At 36.4% G+C, this 20,415-nt stretch overlaps 1 protein-coding gene across 32 annotated transcripts in view; it reads right to left on the bottom strand.

Annotated features, from left to right (window-relative positions):
* Nucleotides 1-20,415, bottom strand: part of Eif4g3 (eukaryotic translation initiation factor 4 gamma 3) — a 292,326-nt gene that overhangs the window by 33,704 nt on the left and 238,207 nt on the right. For all 32 annotated transcript variants that reach the window (XM_048816163.1, XM_048816167.1, XM_048816154.1 and 29 more), the window contains 8 exons: nt 15,815-16,012; nt 8,659-8,805; nt 8,008-8,244; nt 6,538-6,642; nt 4,983-5,115; nt 4,525-4,619; nt 2,200-2,293; nt 558-675 (listed from right to left, as the gene is read on the bottom strand). In XM_048816163.1, coding sequence (XP_048672120.1) covers nt 558-675; nt 2,200-2,293; nt 4,525-4,619; nt 4,983-5,115; nt 6,538-6,642; nt 8,008-8,244; nt 8,659-8,805; nt 15,815-16,012 — 1,127 coding nt within the window. The remainder of the gene's footprint in view (nt 1-557; nt 676-2,199; nt 2,294-4,524; nt 4,620-4,982; nt 5,116-6,537; nt 6,643-8,007; nt 8,245-8,658; nt 8,806-15,814; nt 16,013-20,415) is intronic.

Genomic DNA, 20,415 nt, shown 5'->3' with positions numbered 1-20,415 from the left:
TGTTGGGGGGGGGGGGTATTAAGGAGCAAACTCTTAGTTATCTGTCAGAAAACTTATACTCTTCTGCCCCATCACATCCCAAACCCAATACCTAATTTTGTTCCTACTTTAAAATCATAGTGTGTGGTAGCACATGCTTGTAATCCCAGCGGCTCAGGCAAGAGGATCACAAGTTAGAGGCCAGCTTCAGCAACTTCTCAGGGCCTTAAGCAACTTAGTGAGACCCTGTTTCAAAATAAAAAATAAAAAGGGCTGGGGATGTGGCTAAGTGGTTAAACACCCCTAAGTTTAATCCCCTGTATAAAAAAAACAAAACTCCCATATTTTTATATATACACATATACACACACACGTATGTGTGTGTGTGTGTGTGTGTGTGTGTATATATATTGTGTGTGTGTGTGTGTGTGTGTGTATGTGAGAAAAGTAAAAGAAATCAACTTTAGGTATGATAGGAAGATATTCATAGGGTTACCATCATAATTCACATATATATGAGAGATAGACATATGGGAAGAAGGACAGCCTTGAATAAACACGTAAAGTGGAATTCTCACCTGGTTAAAGCCCTTCGGGAATCAAACTCTAAAGATGTGTTTGACGTGGACCCTGATGGGGCTGGAGGTTGCAGAGCAGAGAATCTGTTTAAACTGGAAGCACTTGACCGTAAGGCATCTGTAAGTATTAAGATTTTAGAAAAAGGTACAAACACATGACTAAAATGCAAATACTCATTAACCTGCCTTCCTGGGCTGGGCCCAAGAAGGAATTTCTTTGTTTTTTTCCATTCTTAAGAGATGGATCTCTATGTTATCCAGACTGGTCTCAAACTCTTGTGCAAAAGGGATTCTCCTGCCTCAGTGTCCCCAGTAGCTGAGGCTACAGGTGAGAAACACTATACCTGGAATGAGAACACGAATTTCTAACAGGTTCAGGAGATGCTAATCTCCTGGTACATCTACTTGTGAGAACTAAAGCATTGGAGGAAATTTGTATGTAAATAGTGTTTAAAAACATTTGTTCATTAGAAGCATCTGCACCTTTAAAAAATGTAAATTATCCTTATAGGGCACAAGGATGCTTATGGTAAATAGCAAGAAGGAGGCAGGCAAATGTAAACTAAAATACTGCAATTAAACAAAGTGCATACAAATGCTATGATCCCATTTATGTAAAATCATGCATGTGTGTTTAAATGAATTGTAACATTTTAAAATTTTTTAAAAAGTTAAGTGAAAGTTCTTAGTAGGAAGAATACATGAGAAGGTTAACATTTTAGCTTTTCTTTGGACTTCCTTAGATAGCAGTTTTGTTTGTGATGGTTCAAACATTTTTAGTTAAAAAGGTCATGGCTGTTGGGGCTGGGGTTGTGGCTCAGTGGTAGAGCACTTGCCTAGCATGTGTGAGGCCCTGGGTTCGATCCTCAGCACCACATAAAAGTAAATAAAAATAAAGGCATTATGTCCATCTATAACTACCAAATTAAAAAAAAAAATTCACAGCTGACAAAAACTGATTTTTGATAGAAATTTAAAAAATATTTTAAGCTTTTCTTTATAAACTCCTTTAAATTAAATGTTTCTATGAATTAACACTCTTTTTCAACATAATGAGTTTCCCTTTTAACTTGGGGCCCCAGTAATATCTGTAACTAGACTGAACTGTGAACAACAACAAAGGACCCTAACAGATTTAATTCCTAACCACTTAGCTAAACTGATAGGAGAAATAAGTTCTGATATTTTATAGCACAGTAGAAAAACTGTGGTTGACAATGGTTAATTAACATTTCAAACAGCTACTAGAAGTTTTCTGAATGTTCCCCAAATAAAGAAAAATACACATCTGAGCTGATAAATATGCCATAAATATTACCCTGTCTTATCATTATACATAATATGTGTGTCTGAAATGCACACTATATCCCATAAATATGTATAATTACTGTTGTCTATCAAAAATAGAAGTATATGAAAAAGAAATTGTGAACTAAAAACGTTTTGCCAAAATTTAAAAATGGTTTAACCAAAGATCCTCTTCAATGAGGAAATCCTAGTTTATGCTAGAGAGGGCCACCAAAATAACATCCGGGGCATGATCAGTCTACAGATCTTTTCCTAAAATCGTTATGCGGTGACTATAGAAGAGCATCCCAAGGGAGAAGCTAGCAGTAGGCTGGAAGAAGGCCAGTGCACATACCTGTCTCGCTTGCCTTTGCTCCACCACTGCTGCCTTTTCCCCAGCTGCCCAGCTGAGCCTTAGGTACCAGCTGAATTTTCTCATCAATTGTGGGCTGTAACATAGTGGTCACAAGTCAAATATAGGAAATATTCTAAAAGAATAGTTTTTCTTCTTTTCTTCTTCAGTTCAGTAGAACCAATTTTAGCAACAAATTTTGTTTGGCATGCCAGTTTAAGAAACATAAACTGGAACTGTTCCCTTTAAAGTGGGATCACGGAAGCCTCTAAGTCACTTCTTTGGATTCATTTCCACAGAACACAATTTGAAGGCACTGGTCTGGGGAATGCCCTCAAGTCCTCATATTTAAGATGGTTTATTAATTTGCAAAATGTTAGAAGCTTTTAATGGTTCCTCTTGTATAATGCCCATTAATTTAAAAAAGATGAAGAAAAGGAAATTCACAAATATTACATTATTGCGGAAAAGCAAGTTAAGAGACACAAAATTTTCACGTTGGGTGAGGGATGGCGGGTGGAATGAGAGTATTCAATAAAGGGGAATAAAAGAATGGAATAATGGACTGTGAGTGCAGTGAGTTAAGGTGCCTGATATCTTTCACGTTTCACTTGCCAAGCACAACTTCAGTAGAAGTGAACAGAATTACAAAAAGATGAATGCAGTTTTTTCTAATGAAAGTATTGCTATATTTTGACAACTCTGGATGTACTGCTTTGCTATGTGACATACTTTTATACAAATCTCTACCAATTAACAATAAATATTCTTAATGGTTTTGAACTTTTTGTAGCATACTGACACACAGTACCTACAGAACTACTATCTGAATACATTATCTGAATACACAAATTTTATTAACACACAATTTTACTTATTTTTCAAAATAGGACAGTAGTGATGTGGAGGATTGATTCCAGAATTGTTCCTTATCATGTTCATGCACAAAAATGTAATATTTAAAAACAAAAATGTTGTTATTAGGTATCAGCTGAATTGATGCTAGAGCAATTTTTTAAATGTAAGGCTTTAATTAAAATTGTCTTCTGCTGGAAATGGATGGGAATCAATTTGTATTGAGAAGCAAAAGTCCTGCTCTGTGACCTAAACAACAACTACAAGAATATACCAGAATCCTAGAGAATATGATTATAGTGAATTACATCGAGACATTCTGAAGGGGAATGCTTTATTCTGAAGCAAAGCTTCGACAAAACCATGAAGATACAAATGACTTAGTTCATTTGTATGTTTTATTATCCAGTTTTCTGACTCTTTTAATTTTTTGTCAGTTATCTTTTCTCATTTGGTGTTTTCACATTAGTTTTAGGTTGTGCTCAGCACTCTGCTGGCAGGCTGCCAGTCCTGAGAACCCTGGAAAACCAATTACAAGTAAGGGTCTTGAGAGACTCGCAAACCATCTGCACAAACCCCTGGGTTGTGCCGGTGTTCACTTTTACCAAATTTAACATTCCCTTAAATTCTTCGCCCTACTTATAGTTATCGACTCCTACTGCTAGAAACATCTGCTAAAAGAAACTTTTTTCTTCTTCCTACCCATGAGTTCTCAAGAGAGAGGAAGGGAGAATATATTAAATATTTATTATAGAATGATTTCTAATAGGCTCTCTGTGAATTCTTTTAGTCCTTGGATATGGAATTTAATATCTTTCCTGGTTAAATTTAAAAAATATATTAATTTTTTTAGTTGTCAACTGATCTTTTTCTTATTTATATATGGTGCTGAGGATCAAACCCTGTGCCTCACACATGCCAGGCAAGCACTCTACCACTGAGCCACAATTCCAGCCCTCCTGGTTAAATTTTTTTGGGTTCTGGGGACTGCAGAGGCACTTGGCCACTGAGCCACATCCCCAGCCCTATTTTGTATTTTATTTAGAGAATGGTCTCAATGAATTGCTTAGCGCCTGGCTTTTGCTGAGGCTGGCTTTGAACTCTCGATACTCCTGCCTCAGCCTCCAAGTGGATGGGATTAACCCAGGTATTTCCTCTTTAGAAAACTCATAGGATTGAGTCTGTAGCTTGTGTAACACATGCGAGGCACTGGGTTCGATCCTCTACAACTAAAAAATATATATTTAAAAAAGAAGAAACTCAGAAATAAAATGAACTAGTGCTAAGACAGGTATGTAGAATACACTGAACAATACTAACTTGTAGAAAAGTATCTGTCCCCAAACAACCATGCCACAAAATATGCAATGTGGTTTTGTGTTTGCTTTGCAATGTGGTTATTTTTTTATGAGCAAGTACTTTTGAGACTCATGGCAGAATTGTTGTAAATTAAATTTTAAAGGTCACACTCACCTTAGTAATTTTCAGGAATTTTGAGGGGTCAAGTACTCGACTGTTCTTGGCCCCTTGTACCGTGTTCCACCCACCTTCATCCACTCTCTGAACACCTACAGGGAGAACAGAGTGAGCCAGTCTCTCATTATCCCAAGTCATTAGAAAGAGTGAGCAATACACACACACACACACACACACACACACACACACACACACACACATCATCTCTTTTNCTGAGGTTGGCCTTGAACTTGTGATCCTCCTGCCTCAGCCTCCTGAGTCATTGGGTTACAGGCGTGCACCACTCCATATAAGCAATGACTGATCTCTAGAGGAAAATGGTTCACTTAACAATCGCCACTCTCATTCTTTGGGTTATTCTCAGTGGTCTCATTTCACACTTGAATAAAGAATTCTTACATATCTACCCCTCAGATTCCCAGGTTCTTCCAAGCTCAGTGGCCTTCCACCCTTACCTGGTCTTCTCTTTTCTTTGGTCATGAGCTGTTGGACCTTCCTCTGCTCTTCTTGTTCTTCTATTTTGGCCTCTTTGTGAATCTGTTCAATAGTTTTAGGTCCTTGATCTGCTCTTCGAGATACCCAATTACACTATAAAAGTAGAAAATAAGGTTATTAATGAGATAACTGGAAATAAAATTGAAAAATCTTTAAAATGTATGTACTGCTGGAAAAGTATAAGCTACCTATAAATCTGAAATTATGGCAGTTTCTGTCTCATATATGACACTACATGGAGTCTGGAGAATAGAGCAACAGAATTAAATTCTCCTTAATCAACCCCGTCCAGCTGGGCCAAATGTATTTTACCATCATTTTCTACAATTCACAGGCAGAGAGGGATAAGGAATCAAGAAGAATAAGGATTCCTTGGCACTGACATAATCAGGCATTTTGCTACTCAGGTCATATCATATTTCAGAGAGGCTCTAAATCAAGGATGAGTAGCAGGCTTCCTCCTTCAACACTGTGATTCTGGTACTGACACTAAGTGCATACAATGCCACCCTCCGATTTCCCCTCTGTAGGGACGAAAGCTGTCTCTGTATAATTACACTCCTCCCTTCCATTCTCAGACACAGTTCCAAAACCTGATAAAAGTGATTTGTGGGCATGGCTGGAAACCAGTTTAATAATATGCAAATTCTGATTAGCTGGGAAGAACTTTGGTTATAAGAAGGATCCTAAGGTCTCATCTGGGGTTAGCAAAACATGCTAACCTCCATGAGTGCTAACTGGCCTGCATGCGAGACAGAGAGATGGTACCCATATTCATCTTCAGCTGCAGGACAGTCCCTATCAGAATTAAACTAAGACAAAGAGGTGACAGGAATGAAAACAGGCCAAAATATGAATAAGAAGTTGTACTGTAGCTCTGAAACCTTCCTTAAGAGAGATGTGACTGTACTTTGCTCCTTTCCTGTCTTCTACTGAGAACAAGGACCAGGGTTATGCCTTAGGAATGCTAAGATGTTAAGCTGGAACTGTGTGCCTTTGAACTTTGTTTATATAAGGAGAAATAAACCCCAACTCTGGTATTTGAAAGGAGGAAAAAAAGCAGCAGAACAGGAAGGTCTACAGGAAAAACAGCAGAGAAGAAAACACCGACACTGTTATCTCATTCAATCTTTACAACAAAACTGCAAGGTAGGCAGCATTCTCAGTTTTAGAGATTAACAATGTAAGCCTCGGTGAAGTTAAATGTGTCATTGTGAAGATGAGACTTTCTGATTATTTAGCTTACAAAGACTATTATTCAACTGACCACAGTTTGAATTCAGAATGGTCAATTTCAAAACCGTAATGTGTTTGATAACTGGACTAAGAAGAAACATGTAATAGGCAAGAGACCTTTTATTCTTTCATGTAACTTCCTTATGGAGGTCTGCCAGATCAAGTTCTAAGCCCTGAAGCAAAAACATTAAGTTTTTAATGCTTATAAATAATAGGACATCCTTACTTAACCCAAAGAGACTGGAATGGCAGGCTAATTTATTTTTTTCTCTTACTTACCAGCCGTAGGTCTATCACATCTTGCAGCATGAATCGAATCCTAGATGAGGTTTTTCTTTCTTTTACAATTTTCTCCATCTGATTAAAGTACTGGTCCATACGCGGCTGCAAAAGACAAAAATCACTAGTATTCCTGGATGACAAATTCAAATGTTAAATGCTAATTTAAAATTGCAGATTAGCAGTTGGGAACAACGGCTTACAGTCAAAAGTAATGGTACCATTTTTAATTGAGCATATGACCAACAAACTAAAGACTACATTTTCTAGGCTCCCAAGCAGATGACTTTGGTGATGTGATTAATTACAGGCCAAAATATAAATAAGAAGTTGTACTGTAGCTCTGAAACCTTCCTTAAGAGAGATGTGACTGTACTTTGTTCCTCTCTTGTCTTCTACTGAGAACAAGGACCAGGGTTATGCCTTAGGAATGCTAAGATGGTAAGCTGGAACTGTGTGCCTTTGAACTTTGTTATCTACGGAGAAATAAACCCCAACTCTGTATAAGTGATAGATGTGGGGGGTTGTTCTCTTATAACCATACATAATACTAGCTGACACAGAGGTTATAAAACGTTTATGACATAATAACCATTATTATTTATTTAGGTAGTGGGGATTGAACCCATGGGCACTTTATCACTGAGTTATATCCCCAACCCTTTTAATTTTTTGTTTTGAGACAGGATCTCACTAATGTGCTGGGATTATAGGTATGTGCCATCATGCCCAGCTCTGACATTGTCTTCTTTCAACTATTTCTAATTTCCACATTCCTTGTGGACAGCACAATGCTAGGTGTGGATTACAGTATTTTTAATGTTTTCTTATGTTCTGATTGAATAATCGTGTCAGTAATCAGACCGCAGACTTAAGCAAGCTACTGGGACTTCTTTATTTCTTCATCACCATCAGGCCTAGCCCATGGTAGCTATTCTTCCCTTACCATATGGCAGCCACTTCTGTTTGCTTTACTTAGACTATCTATTTAATCCTCCCAACAGCCCTAAGAGATAGATGTTATTATCCAATGAATGAAACAGATTAATTAAAGCTAGAATGATGACTGTCTCCAAAACTCTTGTTTGAACAGCTATTTTATATTCTCCTTCATTTATAACATCTTGGAAATGAAGGGACTGAGTCTCAATGAATTAACTTATTGAAGTATACACAGTTGATTTGTTTGCCATACAAACAACTGAACTATAAAATGGTCATGAAGTAGAGAAAAAAGAACAAGGGACAAATACATGAATACTCTACAAACTGGATGCTCCTTACCTCTAACTTTAATGCAAATGTGGTAAAGAGCACTGTCATTTAATCAATGACAATGAGTGGAACAAAATAAGAAAAACAAATGGAGTAGATTGCTGGGGTAAAATGCAACACTTCTGTTGACAGCTTAAGTTTTTTGCAACCAACAAAGACTGCCTGCTAAAGGCTTCTGAGTTTCTGGATTTTTACCTTCGCTTTCTCAAAGTCTAGGTCTTTGCCGATAGTGGTGAGTAGGCGACACAGGCACTCCAGGGATTCTTCATCATGGTTCTTGAGCAGTTTCACCACACAGTCATGCATGATGGCTTCGGTGAGCATTTTGAGTTTAAACAGTTCTCCAATAAATTTTATGTTACCAATAGATCTCCGTCGGGCTTTGTCCTTGGCTTCTTCTAGTTCATCATGAAGCCTCGTCTTCTCTTCTGGCTGTTGTACCAGAAAGAATAACAGCATCTTGAAGATGAACACTGTCCCACCAAGAGACATCAAGGTCTGTGGGCCTTACTCTTTCTGGGGGTGAGATGCCCTTGAAAATGATAGTAACTACAGACCTACTCATCAGAAAACAGAACATCCCTAAAAGTTTGCATCCATTTCAGATTTCTAGAACTCAGTGACCTTCTCTGAAGTCCAGGCTTAGAATGAATATTAAAACTGGCTTTGAGGGTTGAGTTGTTTTAATACTTCACACTAAAAGGAATGAAGCATTCTCCTAAATATCAGTACGGCACCTCTGCAAGAAAAGAAAAGTCTATAGGCCTCTTCTCAAAGAGAAAAGGAGAAAATTCTGTTTGATAATACTCAAAGCAAACAGCATTGTTTTTCTGTGAAATCACTTACAGCACTGGCAGCTTCCAGTTCTTTCTGCTTCTTCTCAAAGACATCATCGTCTGCTTTATCCTTTTCAAACTCCTTCTGGCAGCGGTTTAGTAGCAGCTTCCGGAAATTTACTGTGTTGCCAGGCTTGTCTGCCATGGGTACTTTCAGCTGTATCCAGATAGGAAAACGCAAAAGAGCAAGATTAAAGGCATAAAAAACACCTGTTTTCTTTATTGTGCAAAACAATGCTGACTGCATTACAGGTAAGCATGCTATAACCCTATACAACTTAAATTTCAGGCATTTCATGACTCAGTGTTAAGATGGTTTGAAACTTAATATATACGGATTCTCACACAAATGTAACATATCTTTTATGTCCATGCTTCCAGCTGACTTAGGATTCTTGTCATATCATTAGTTACAACCCTGCACTTATTTAGACTTCTAACTCTGAAGGGTTATAATTTTAATTCTTTAAATTACCATTGTAAGCATTTTGGTTTAAAGAAATAAAAATGACATAAGATAGGGGAGAATTTCAAGGCCAGAGGAGAGAACTTCCTAGAGATCATTACTCTAGGAAGAAGTAGAAGACAAGACGTTTGGGGACTTCTAAAATATCTTTTCTCAGGAGAAATGTCCTAATAATAATTCCAGCACTCACCCTGTTCATCAGTAGTATGTTAACTAGTCACTTCTTTTGTGCCAAAAGAATATACTATTTCTCCAAAATTAGCCTAACAAATGGTTTCATTAGAAATATTCTTTTGACATATACAAAGACCCAGAGAAGAAATGGGCCATTTGGAGGTAAGATGTACCACATCCAATAATAACTGGTTTCTAGTAACCACCTAGCTCATATCCTCAAGGTTACTTGTAGCTAAACACAGAGATGGTCTTATGAACATGTTAAGAATACAAAGAAAGCCAGATGTAGCGGCATGACTGTAATAATGGCTACTTGGGAACCTGAGACAGGAGGACCACAAGTTTGAGGCTAGCCTGGACAACTTAATAAAACCCTGTCTCAAGAAAAAAAAAATATGTAGCAGGGCTAGGGATATAGCTCAGTTGGTAGAGTGCATGCCTTGCATGCACAAGGCCCCATCCCAAGAATGCCCCCCCCGCCCACCACATATATATGTATCATATTATAGCAATGATTCTGAGTATAATATTTTATTTTACATATGACTCCCCAGCACAATTTTGAATAGCTGTTGTATAACACGGCAAAATGGCTTTTCTAGAATCACAAAATGGATCCCTAAATTCTAAAATGAATACTTGCTCTTTACTCTAGGCTTTAATGGGAGAAAATGGTGAAAAAGAAGAGACACTCTATTTCTATTCACAAAACAGTTAATATTTTCAAACAGAATGGACTTGGATAACTGATTGAGGCTAAATAGTTAGAGAAGTTCTTGAGAATGGAGGGCACAAAGCTATGGTGTAGCTGTGCCACACTGATGGACCACCCTCCCATATGTTCCCTATTGCAAATGGAAGATTATTTAATATATCTAGTTCTAATCAACTGAGGCACCAGGTTCCTCTTTCAACAGGAAATATTAACTTAGAAAGAGGGGAACATCAGCAAATAAGTTTTTTAGACAACTACAGTAAAGCTAATATAAAATTCAAGCCAAAGAAATACAAGCAAGTATAGTTCATTTCACAGGCTTACTCCATAGTCCCATAAGCAGGCTCAGGAGTTCATCAACCTTTGAGAAATGCTATACAAAAGAAACAGTTTTCCAAAGCAAAAGCCAAATGGGACTTCATCTTCTAAAATACAAGACCGAAAATACATGATAATACATTGACTAAGAAATGCCAAAGAAAATGAGATGTATCATAAAGTACATCCATAAACAGACTGGTACCAATGTGACTTAGGTTCTAGAACAAACTAATGGTTCTAAAAATTTACTTATATCCAATTTACTGCTATATAGGAACTCAAGTTAAAAAAAAAAAAAAAAAACCATACTGTCCTCTCCATCTTCTTGTCATATTCACTAACATCAAGTACATTAAGTATATAACTGACAGATAAAAATGCTCTGGGCATAATCTATCAACCCGAATGAGATGCTTTCTGCATTATGGAGTTACTGTGCAGAAAGTGGGAGAAATGTGGGCAAAAAGAAAACCCATGTCACACCATATGGTGAGAGGGACAAGAGTTAATGCCCCTCAATCAGTCAGAAAAATGAAATAAATATAACTTGTGATGATTTGGGTGACAGAAACAGAAATCAAATGAGGCAAGGAAGTCATGGGAGTTGTGCTTTAAATTCATGGTAAAGAATGATCTCTCATCAATTCTTTTAACCCCTTAGGAGTAGGGAAGCAATGTTGAAAGAATTAGGTTAAGAATCAAAAGATTCGCTCACTTGCTATATACACAAAGGCAATTCTTTTAATCCACCTTTCAGTTTCAACATCAAAAACAAAGGAAGTATAGTACCTGTGTCCAACAGGGAGAACAGCTTTGAGCATACAATAAAACAGATTTTGTGGAAACACTTTAATTAATAAGTCAGTTAAGTAAGCAAGAAACAAGTGTTTAGAACATTAAAACTGAAAGACTACTGAATTCTGAGTCAACAAAATCAGGGTCTAAATCTCTGCTCTATAAAATCAACTGTGTGTACTTCAATAACTTAATTCATTAAGACTCAGTCCCTTCATTTCCAAGATGTTGTAAATGAAGGACAGTATAAAATAGCTGTTGAAACAGGAGATTTGGAGACAGTTGTCATTCTAGCAATGTTATGTGACTTTGGTCAGATTATTTAGCTTCAATTAATCTGTTTCATTCACAAATGGGGATGATAACATCTGTCTCTTAGGGCTGTTGGGAAGATTAAATAGATAGTCTAGGTAAAGCAAACAGTAGTGGCTGCCATATAGTAAAGGCTCAATCAACAACTAATAAAGCTGTATTTAAACACCTGAAACTGTATTTGACATACCTATAATTAAAAATTAAGAGTCATCTATTTTATAATAACAGAGCTAACAAGAAAGAACATAAGCAATAGCTAGCTCACTAAGCAATAAGAAGAGAAGAATGAAAAGCAAGAGAATTGAACCATCTGCTATCCCCAAATGATGGTCAAGGGAAATTTCATTGGTACAGGACATTAAAAAATATGTGATTATGCATAAGCAATTTAGACACATTCACACAGAAGTACCAAAACCAAATAAGCAGGAGAACAGTACATGTTCGGGGGAAACACACACACACACACCCCTCCTAAATCAATGACTATCTACACAGCTCCCTAAAAAGACTTCTTTGGAACATGATCTTAATGTCCTCTGGGGATAGTTGACTAGGCTGTGCAAAAATGGAAATGGATCAGTGAGAACATATCCTCTGAGAACAGTGATTCATGGTAAAAAAAAAAAAATCTGGGATCATTAAGAGAAGATAAATTCAACAGAATTATGACATTAAGTCAAAATGTGTTATTTGCTGGATACTGGCTGATCAGAAACCCACTGAAATTGGTTAGCTGGGGAAGAACATGAAGACTATTTGCTTTAGTATACTTGGGCCGCTATAAAAAATAACACAGACTGGTGGCTTAAACAACAGATATTTATTTCTCACAGTTCTGGAGGCTGAGAAGTCAGAAATCAAGATGCTGGCAGATACGCTGAGGACCCATTTCCTGGCCTGAACAGTTGACTTCTCCCTGTATCTTCACATACAAAGGAGAAGCAGCTTCGGTATCTCTTCCTGTTACAACAGCACTAACCTATAACTAAAAGTGCTCTAACTCTGTGACCTCATCTAACCTAGTCACCTTCCAAAGGCAACAGCAGAATTTGTACTACTAACATATTTGTCAGTGTTGAGGGCAGACAATCCTTATCCCCAAAAGGATCAAACTAACAGAGAATCATCAAAGGCTATCATTTGTGCAATAATTATAATAGTCAAAAAGAAAATGGAGGTTCAGGCTTTGACCTTGGTTAGCATACTATTTTCACTGCTATCTCAGAACATATAGATGCTAGTGGTAACCCAAGGTCCACTGACAATTTTGCTGCATAAGTATATGCTAGTCTAAGGTGAAGTATTTGGAACAACCAGTATAATATAACCAAATAACACTTATGTGCTAACCCTAAAACTGGTTTCTATAGTACGTTTTACTCTTAAATGTGAACAGCAATAAGGCAACTGTTCAAATATGACAGGAATCCATGGTAATATACTATGTATCAGTGGCTATTTTCTGATCTTAGTAAGTCACCTGCCAAATACATATCAGACTACTCATATTGTGAACATAGACATCAAAATATATCTTCATTAGATATACTCAGAAGGGGCTGGGGTTGTGGCTCAGTGGCAGAGTGCTTGCCTAGCATGTATGAGGCACTAGGTTCGATTCTCAGCACCACATATCAATAAATAAAATAAAGGTCCATTGACAACTAAAAAAAAAAAAAAAGATATACTCAAAGAGACAGTGGTAAGCGATGCACATACAATTCAAAAGCGGGGTCAGTTAAGAAAAGCTAAGTCATTTCGATCAATCTTTCCTTCAACACATTTGTGACCTTCATTTGGGTCAGCCACATATCACTAACCCTCCTATTGCTCCGGCAACATACTTTGCTAAGGCTGGCTTTTCATGTCTGTAATTGCAAGCTGGTTGGCGGGCTTGCCTTCTCTCTTTACCTTTGTTTTTCTTTTCTTCTTCTTTTTGGTGGTAGGGCTGGAACTCAGGGCCTTGTGCATGCTAGATGAGTTCACTCTACTGCTGAGCTGAACCCCTAGACCCTTCAGGGATTTAAATATGTTTGAGGTTTTACTATCTCAATTGCCTTCTCAGTCTATTTTGTCACTTTTCAGATGATTTGCCTTTAAGCACTTAATGTAACAACACTATAAGTTTTGGATCTCACGTAACAGAGAATTCTTTGTAGCTGAGGTAGCATGTCTGCCATAACAGAGATAGAAAGCAACGAAAGTAGTCAGTAGCATCAAAGAAACTTCTTCCAATTGGTTTTCTTTCATTTCAAGCACTCACCCACTCACTCACAACACAGTCCAAGGGTCTATTTTGTGCCAGGAAGTATCCTAGGCAAGGGGAATTAAGCAGTGAATACAAAAGAAAAAAGCCTTTGTCCTCGGGAGCCAATATTCTAGAGGGTTTCTGAGATGGAAACTTCCATTTCAATTATGGTTGAAACAAAAGCATAGTAATTTAACGTTGCAATTATCCAATTAAAAATTATATTTATGTACATATTTAGATATAGGAAATTTCTCTTGACCACTTTTCTCCATTTGCCTCATATTTGAAGTGTTTTCCTCCTAAAAGTGGTGCTAAATTCTAGTTAAATGTTTTGCTGTTTGTAAAGAGGGATTTTGCAGGCACCTTCGGTCATTTGTAATTGAACAAGCAAAGGCAGAGACATACCCCACAGGCATGACTTACCATTGCTATTTGTAAGCCTTACATGGTATTTTACCTAGGTAGGCTTTGATGGAGGAGGCACCTGTGTATATCGTGTCCCTGTGCATATGTATGTGTATACAGGTGCATACATGTCCTATTTACAAAGCAATTTTGGAAAGCCAAATCCATTATATCACTTTGCTTTATAAATTAAAAAAGTCTTTCTCAAAAATGTATTCTTAAATGGTAGACAGCTTTAATTCCCAGCAATTGGGGGGTGGAGGGAGGCACCAATTGAGACTACTGATCTAGTTCATTGAGTATTTTAGTTCATTCTAGCATTAAATAATTAACTCATTTACTTACTTTATCCTGGCAATACCATAAATTGCATGAATCAATCTTATTTTAGGGATTAAAATCTGAGGCTTAAAGAGATGATTAACTATTCTCCTTTATTTATTTTGGGGTTAGGGACTGTAACCAAGAATATTAAATAAGGTTAAAAAGTTTGCAAGTGGCAGAGTAGGAATTTGAAATTTACTTTTAAAGTTTACATTTTAAACTCAGAAGTGTGAGAATTCAAAGTTAGGACTGTAACCATCATCAAATGCTTACTGCTTCAGACAGGCACCTTCCTGGAACACATTCTTTCTTCTCTTTACCTATTCCCCTATCCACACCACCTCAGGACCAACACATTATTTGCTTCATACAAGTTTACCTTTTCACTAACACAATGATTTCGTTTTTGTCTAATTTATATTTTGTCTAAATTATTCAATCACACTCAACAAACTGTAACATCACAAACATGTTTTTTTTCCCCTCACAAATACTGTTTTTTTTTCCAATTATGTATTTTGAACTTCCTTAAAGATAGAAGATGTTACTTTTTCCAAATCCAAACAGATTTACCTACCTTTGACATAGATACTCAAAAATATTGGTAGAACAACAGACTTTTGCATTTTCACAGCTTGTTTCTAAGAAGCAAGGTATGATGATAATAAGTTGTGATAATTAAGAAAAATCCCGAATGTTAAACGACATGCATTTCTGACACAAGTACCTTGGTAACAGTAAAAGAGAAAACACAGGTGGAATGTGGCATTTTATGATTGCAGAATACCTGGAGTACAATGAACACCAATCAGAAATTGGTCTCCCATCCTGTTTTCCTAGTTTGGACAGGATGTGGAGAAATAAGAGCTATGGATGATGTAAAGATAAACCTAACAGTTTCTAAAAGATGAAATTATCAGTTTTAAACCTTTTAACCGTAAGAAAACCATCCTTTTGTTTTCATAAAAGCTATAATTAAAACTAAAAAGTTACTTAATTTCAAATTCAGTGAAATGTTGCTTTAATACTATATAACATGATGTCCCAGGAAACTTGATTCCTACACAATAATTTCACATTACTAATTTATTTTCTGAGGCAGTGGAGATTGAGCCCAGGGGCTCACAGGCCAGGCAAGGGCCCTGCCACAGCAGCTCCATCTCCCTTATGCTGACAGGACTACTTCATGCCCACTTCACCCTGCTCTCCATGTCCCCTCCCTGTGGATATATTTTAATAAGGTAAGTTCCTTTTATCCAATAAGGATATTAATAAGTGCTAAAAATATATTCTCCCCTTTACATTGCCCCATTAAGATTTCTGGGAAGAATGTGTAGTGAGGGGAGAATATACCTCTCGGAGATTTCTGGTTTTACTCCTTCCTTTCTTCTTACCGTTACTAGACATCGACACATGTTTGCGTAAGCCACAGAGAAACTGGGTTCATCAATAGCCTTCTCAAAGACCAGGTCAATGACTCCTTTTAGCCGCTCCTCTGTGTCAACAGTTAGTCCTGACACTTGCTTCATCAGTTGGTTGAACATCTGTGGTGTCAATTTATTTAAGATACTTCGAACTTTTCTAAAAAGTTCCTAAAGAATCACAAAGAAGAAAAGAACATTACCCTAACTATGACAATAAGATGCATTCTGGAAGGATTTTAAAAATATAATTTATTAAAACATTTATTTTAGCAATTTATAAAAAATTATCCAACCTTTTTTTTTGACTGATGATGAGAACTCTAGGAACTAAATACATTTAAACTTTGTTGGCAAGAATATTGTCTATTTATTTTCTTCTTTTTGGTGGTGGGGATTGAACCCAGGGCCTTGTGCATCTCAAGAGCACACTCTATCAGTGAACAGCCCTTTTGGGGACATTTCCAACGCCAATGTGACAATATGTATCAAAAGTTATGAAACTGTGGATGTGCCCTTAGTGATAGGTAAAAAGATTTTAGATACAATAATTTCTATCATAATCCTTTGTAGAAAATAACTTCAATGTGTAACTATAGGATTTTTTCTAAATTACAGTGTAATATAAATTATGTTATGAAATACTAGGCAAGAGTCTTTTAAAATGATATTTTAGAAACACTCATCAAATTAGGAATGAAAGAAACTTGCCTCAGCTAGAAAAAGGGAATCTAAAACCCTATTTAATGGTAAAAGATTCAGACCTTTCTGCTAAGATTGGGGACAAAGCAAAAATATCTGTCCTTACCATTCCTATTCAACATCATACTGGAGATGCTAATTAGTGCAATAAGACAAAGAAAAAGAAATAAAGTGTACAAATTAGAAAGGAAGAAATACTTTAAAGATGATGTAATTGTGTACGTAGAAAAACGATAAACAATCTACAAAATGAGCTACTATAATGAGTCAGTCTAGCAATTACAGGATTCACTGACAAGTGCAAATAAATAAAAATTTGTTAAAGTGCCATTTACTATAACATCAAAATCAAAAACAACAACAAAAAAGCTTGATAAAAATCTAATAAAATATTCACAGGAGCTGTATGGCAAAAACAATAAATCACTGACGAAAGAGACCCAAAGAGAAAAGCCTGAGCAATGTTTTGGGGGGGGAGAAAATGGAGAACTCATATAATCTGATTTCAATATTAATTATATATAGGACTAAATAAAAACTGTGGTACTGGCCAAAGGATAGACGCACAGCTCAAAATAATAGAATGGAGAATAGAGAAACAGACTCAAATATATGATGAACAGACTTGCAACAAAGATGCAAAGGGAATTCAATGGTGAAGAGTCAAGTCAACAAATTGTGAGAGAATGACCGGACATTCAAAATAAAGATGAACATTGATCTATATCTTGTACCTTTTACAAAACTCAAGTAAAAGTGGATCACAGAACTAAATATAAAAATTAAAATTATTAACTTCTAGAAGACAACATAGGAAAAAAGCTTTGCATTCTTGTGTCACGCAAAGATTTCCCTAGAAATGGCAGCAAAAGCACAATCCACAAATGTAAAAATTGATAAACTAAATATCATCAAAATAAAAAGCTGCTTTCTGTGAAAAACACTGTCATAAAATAAGAACATAAAGCATAGAAAATCTGTAAATATGTAGAGAACTCAGAATATGTAAAGAACTATGAAAAGTCAACAGTAAGAAAATATATCACTCAATGAAAAAGGGCAAAATATATAAACAGAAACTTTACCAGAGAAGATGTAGCAATTGCAAAAAAGTGCATGAAAAGATGTTCAAAGTCATTAAAGTTACAATGATACACGGACAGAATATCCATTAGAACGACTTAAACTTTAAAAAGTAGGAAAGAGCATATGGTGGGGAAAATGAAAAACAACTGAGACTCTCATTCTTTGCCAGCAGAAACACAAAACTTAAAACCAGTCTGGAAAACATTTAACTTTACTGGCATTTTCCAATAAGGGTAAATATATATTCACCAATCCCACAGCGAGGAACTCATCCAAAGTAACTAATTTATGTTCACACAAACCCTGCATGTAAAGATTTACGGCAAACTTAGTGGTCACTGCCAAAAGCTGGCAACTGTTTACCCTGTAAATGAATAAACAAACTAATACCACTGGACAGTTAAAAGATAACAACCACAAAAACAGTTCATAACATGTGTAATAATATGGGTGAATATAAAATACATATGCTAAGTATAGGAAGCCATGGTTAAAATGATTCAAAGAAACATTACAGGGACAGAACAGATTACTGATTACCAGACATGAGCATGAGGAAAAAGGGTAAGTACAAGGTAATACTGAGGTCTAATGAAAATGTTTTATATCTTGATTGAGGTGGCAGTTAGTGTTGGTGTTTGCCAACAATAATAGAAATGTATACAAAAAAGAAATGTTTCTTTCAGTTAATTATGTCGACAAAAAAAGTTGTAAGAATGCAAGAAATCATGATATAATAACAAAATCTTATTAAAAAAACTTAAGATTTTTAAAATTTTATTTTTAAAAAAATACTTGACTACAAGGATATTTAGAATTTGTGTAGAAATGCTAACATTTTCTCTAGGCAGGAGATAATAAATCAAACAAAAATTTTTAAAAATTACATTGGCAAAATTTTCAGCAATAAGGCAGTTTTGATTTTAAAAAGAAAAAAAAATGTTGGGCACAGTGGCACACACCTGACATACCAGTGATTTGGGAAGCTGAGGAGGAGGATTAAAGTTTGAGGCTAATCTCAGCAAATTAGTGACTTTAGTGTTTCAAAAAAAAAAGGGGGGGGGATGTAGATCAGTGGTAAAGGGTCAATCACCAGTACCCTCGCTGCCCCCCCCCCCCCAAAAAAAAAAGAGAGAGAAAGAAAAAAGGCTTAAGTCAACCAAGATAGTATCTTCTTTCAGGTTTAAAATGTTAAACTCAACTTTATATTAGTAAAAGAGCATCAACTATTTTTACTTTCAGAAAATAATGTAAGCATAGAAAAAAAGGACAATAAATAGGAAATAAGTATTTATTGAAAATCCTCATTCATTTGTAATTCTCTACTTCATGTCTACAAAATTCGACATTAGGTACAAATGACATATAAGGCATAGTTACTGTATCAAAACCTAGCTGAACAGTTAAGATATTTACAAAGTGATAAAGCAACATCAGAAAATGGATTATTGTACGTCACAGGCACTGAACTAGTCAAGAAATGACCTCAAAAGGAAAAGAGAACTGGGTTAGATTATGAAGGAAGGAAAAAGCTGGCTAAGTGAAAAGAAAAGGGAGAAGATATTTGAGAAAGAGGAAAATGTTTTAGGAAGGGATTATTCCTTGTTTGATTTTGGTACGGGGGGTTGCAAACATTTACCACTCAGATACTCCCTAGCCCCAAGAAGGCTTTTCTCTTTCTCTCTCTCTTTCTCTCCTAATCCCTCTACACTTAAATCCCTCTCCGAGGATTTTAAATCCTTACCATAAACACAATGAGCATATACAATCAAATGCCAGAGAAGTTTGTGAGTTTTTTTTTTGTGTGAGTGGTACCAGAGACTAAACCCAGAGGCCATCCACCACTAAGCCACAATCTCATCCGTTTCTGAGACAGAGTCTCACTAAAATTGGCCAAGCTGGCCTTGAAATTGTGTTCCTCCTGCCTTAGCCTCCTGAGTCTCTGAGATTACATGCGTGTGCCACCATGCCCAGCTTAGGAAGGAATTAATACTGAAAACTCCTATTTTGGGGACAGAGAGAACAAACTGGAAATATCAGACTAGTGTTCATTAGTAGTGAGAGAAAATGACTCTTCAGTGCTACTTTATAAAACACATATAAAGCTAGGTATGGCAACACCTATAATCCCAGCACCCTGGGAGACTAGTAAAGGAGGATCCTAAGTTTCAGAACAGCCATGGCAACTTAGAGAGATCCTGTCTCAAAATAAAAATATAAATAAAAGTGTTGGAGATACAGATTAGTGGTAGAGTACCCCTGAGCTCAAGCCCTAGTATGTATGTATGTATGTATCAATCAATCAATCAATCAGAAAGCTCAGATGAAGAGAAAAGGTCAAATCAGTATTTCAGGCAAGTGAATCAGGCAACAGAACTAGAACTAGGCATCACAAAGAACAGAGAGATGAAGCAAAGGAACCCAGCAGCACCAGCACCAAAGCAGTACAGCAGCACGGTGCAGACAAATCTCAGGTGGAGATTTCCTGGAAGTGCCGTGGGGACATGATGGTTCACCAAGAAGGAAGATAACGTGTAGAGTGGAAGGGATGAAAGAGAGACAGAGTTTTCTGATGGTATATGCAAAAAGAAAACCTATTATATTGATATTATTTCTTGATAATATATTATTTCTTTTCATTTAACAAAATGAAAAGAATATCAAGAACAATAGGCAACATGGGGTACACCTATGCAGAAAAGACTAAATTAATAGTATTTATGTTAATATAATTATTCTATGTTTCTGAGATAAGAATTCTGAATGGGAGGGGGTCAGCTACAGAG

This window comes from Marmota marmota, unplaced genomic scaffold (assembly GCF_001458135.2).
Source record: "Marmota marmota marmota unplaced genomic scaffold, marMar, whole genome shotgun sequence".
Taxonomy (NCBI): Eukaryota; Metazoa; Chordata; class Mammalia; order Rodentia; family Sciuridae; genus Marmota; species Marmota marmota.
Note: the sequence above shows the minus strand (reverse complement) of the source record. Positions and strands in the feature narration are given on the sequence as shown.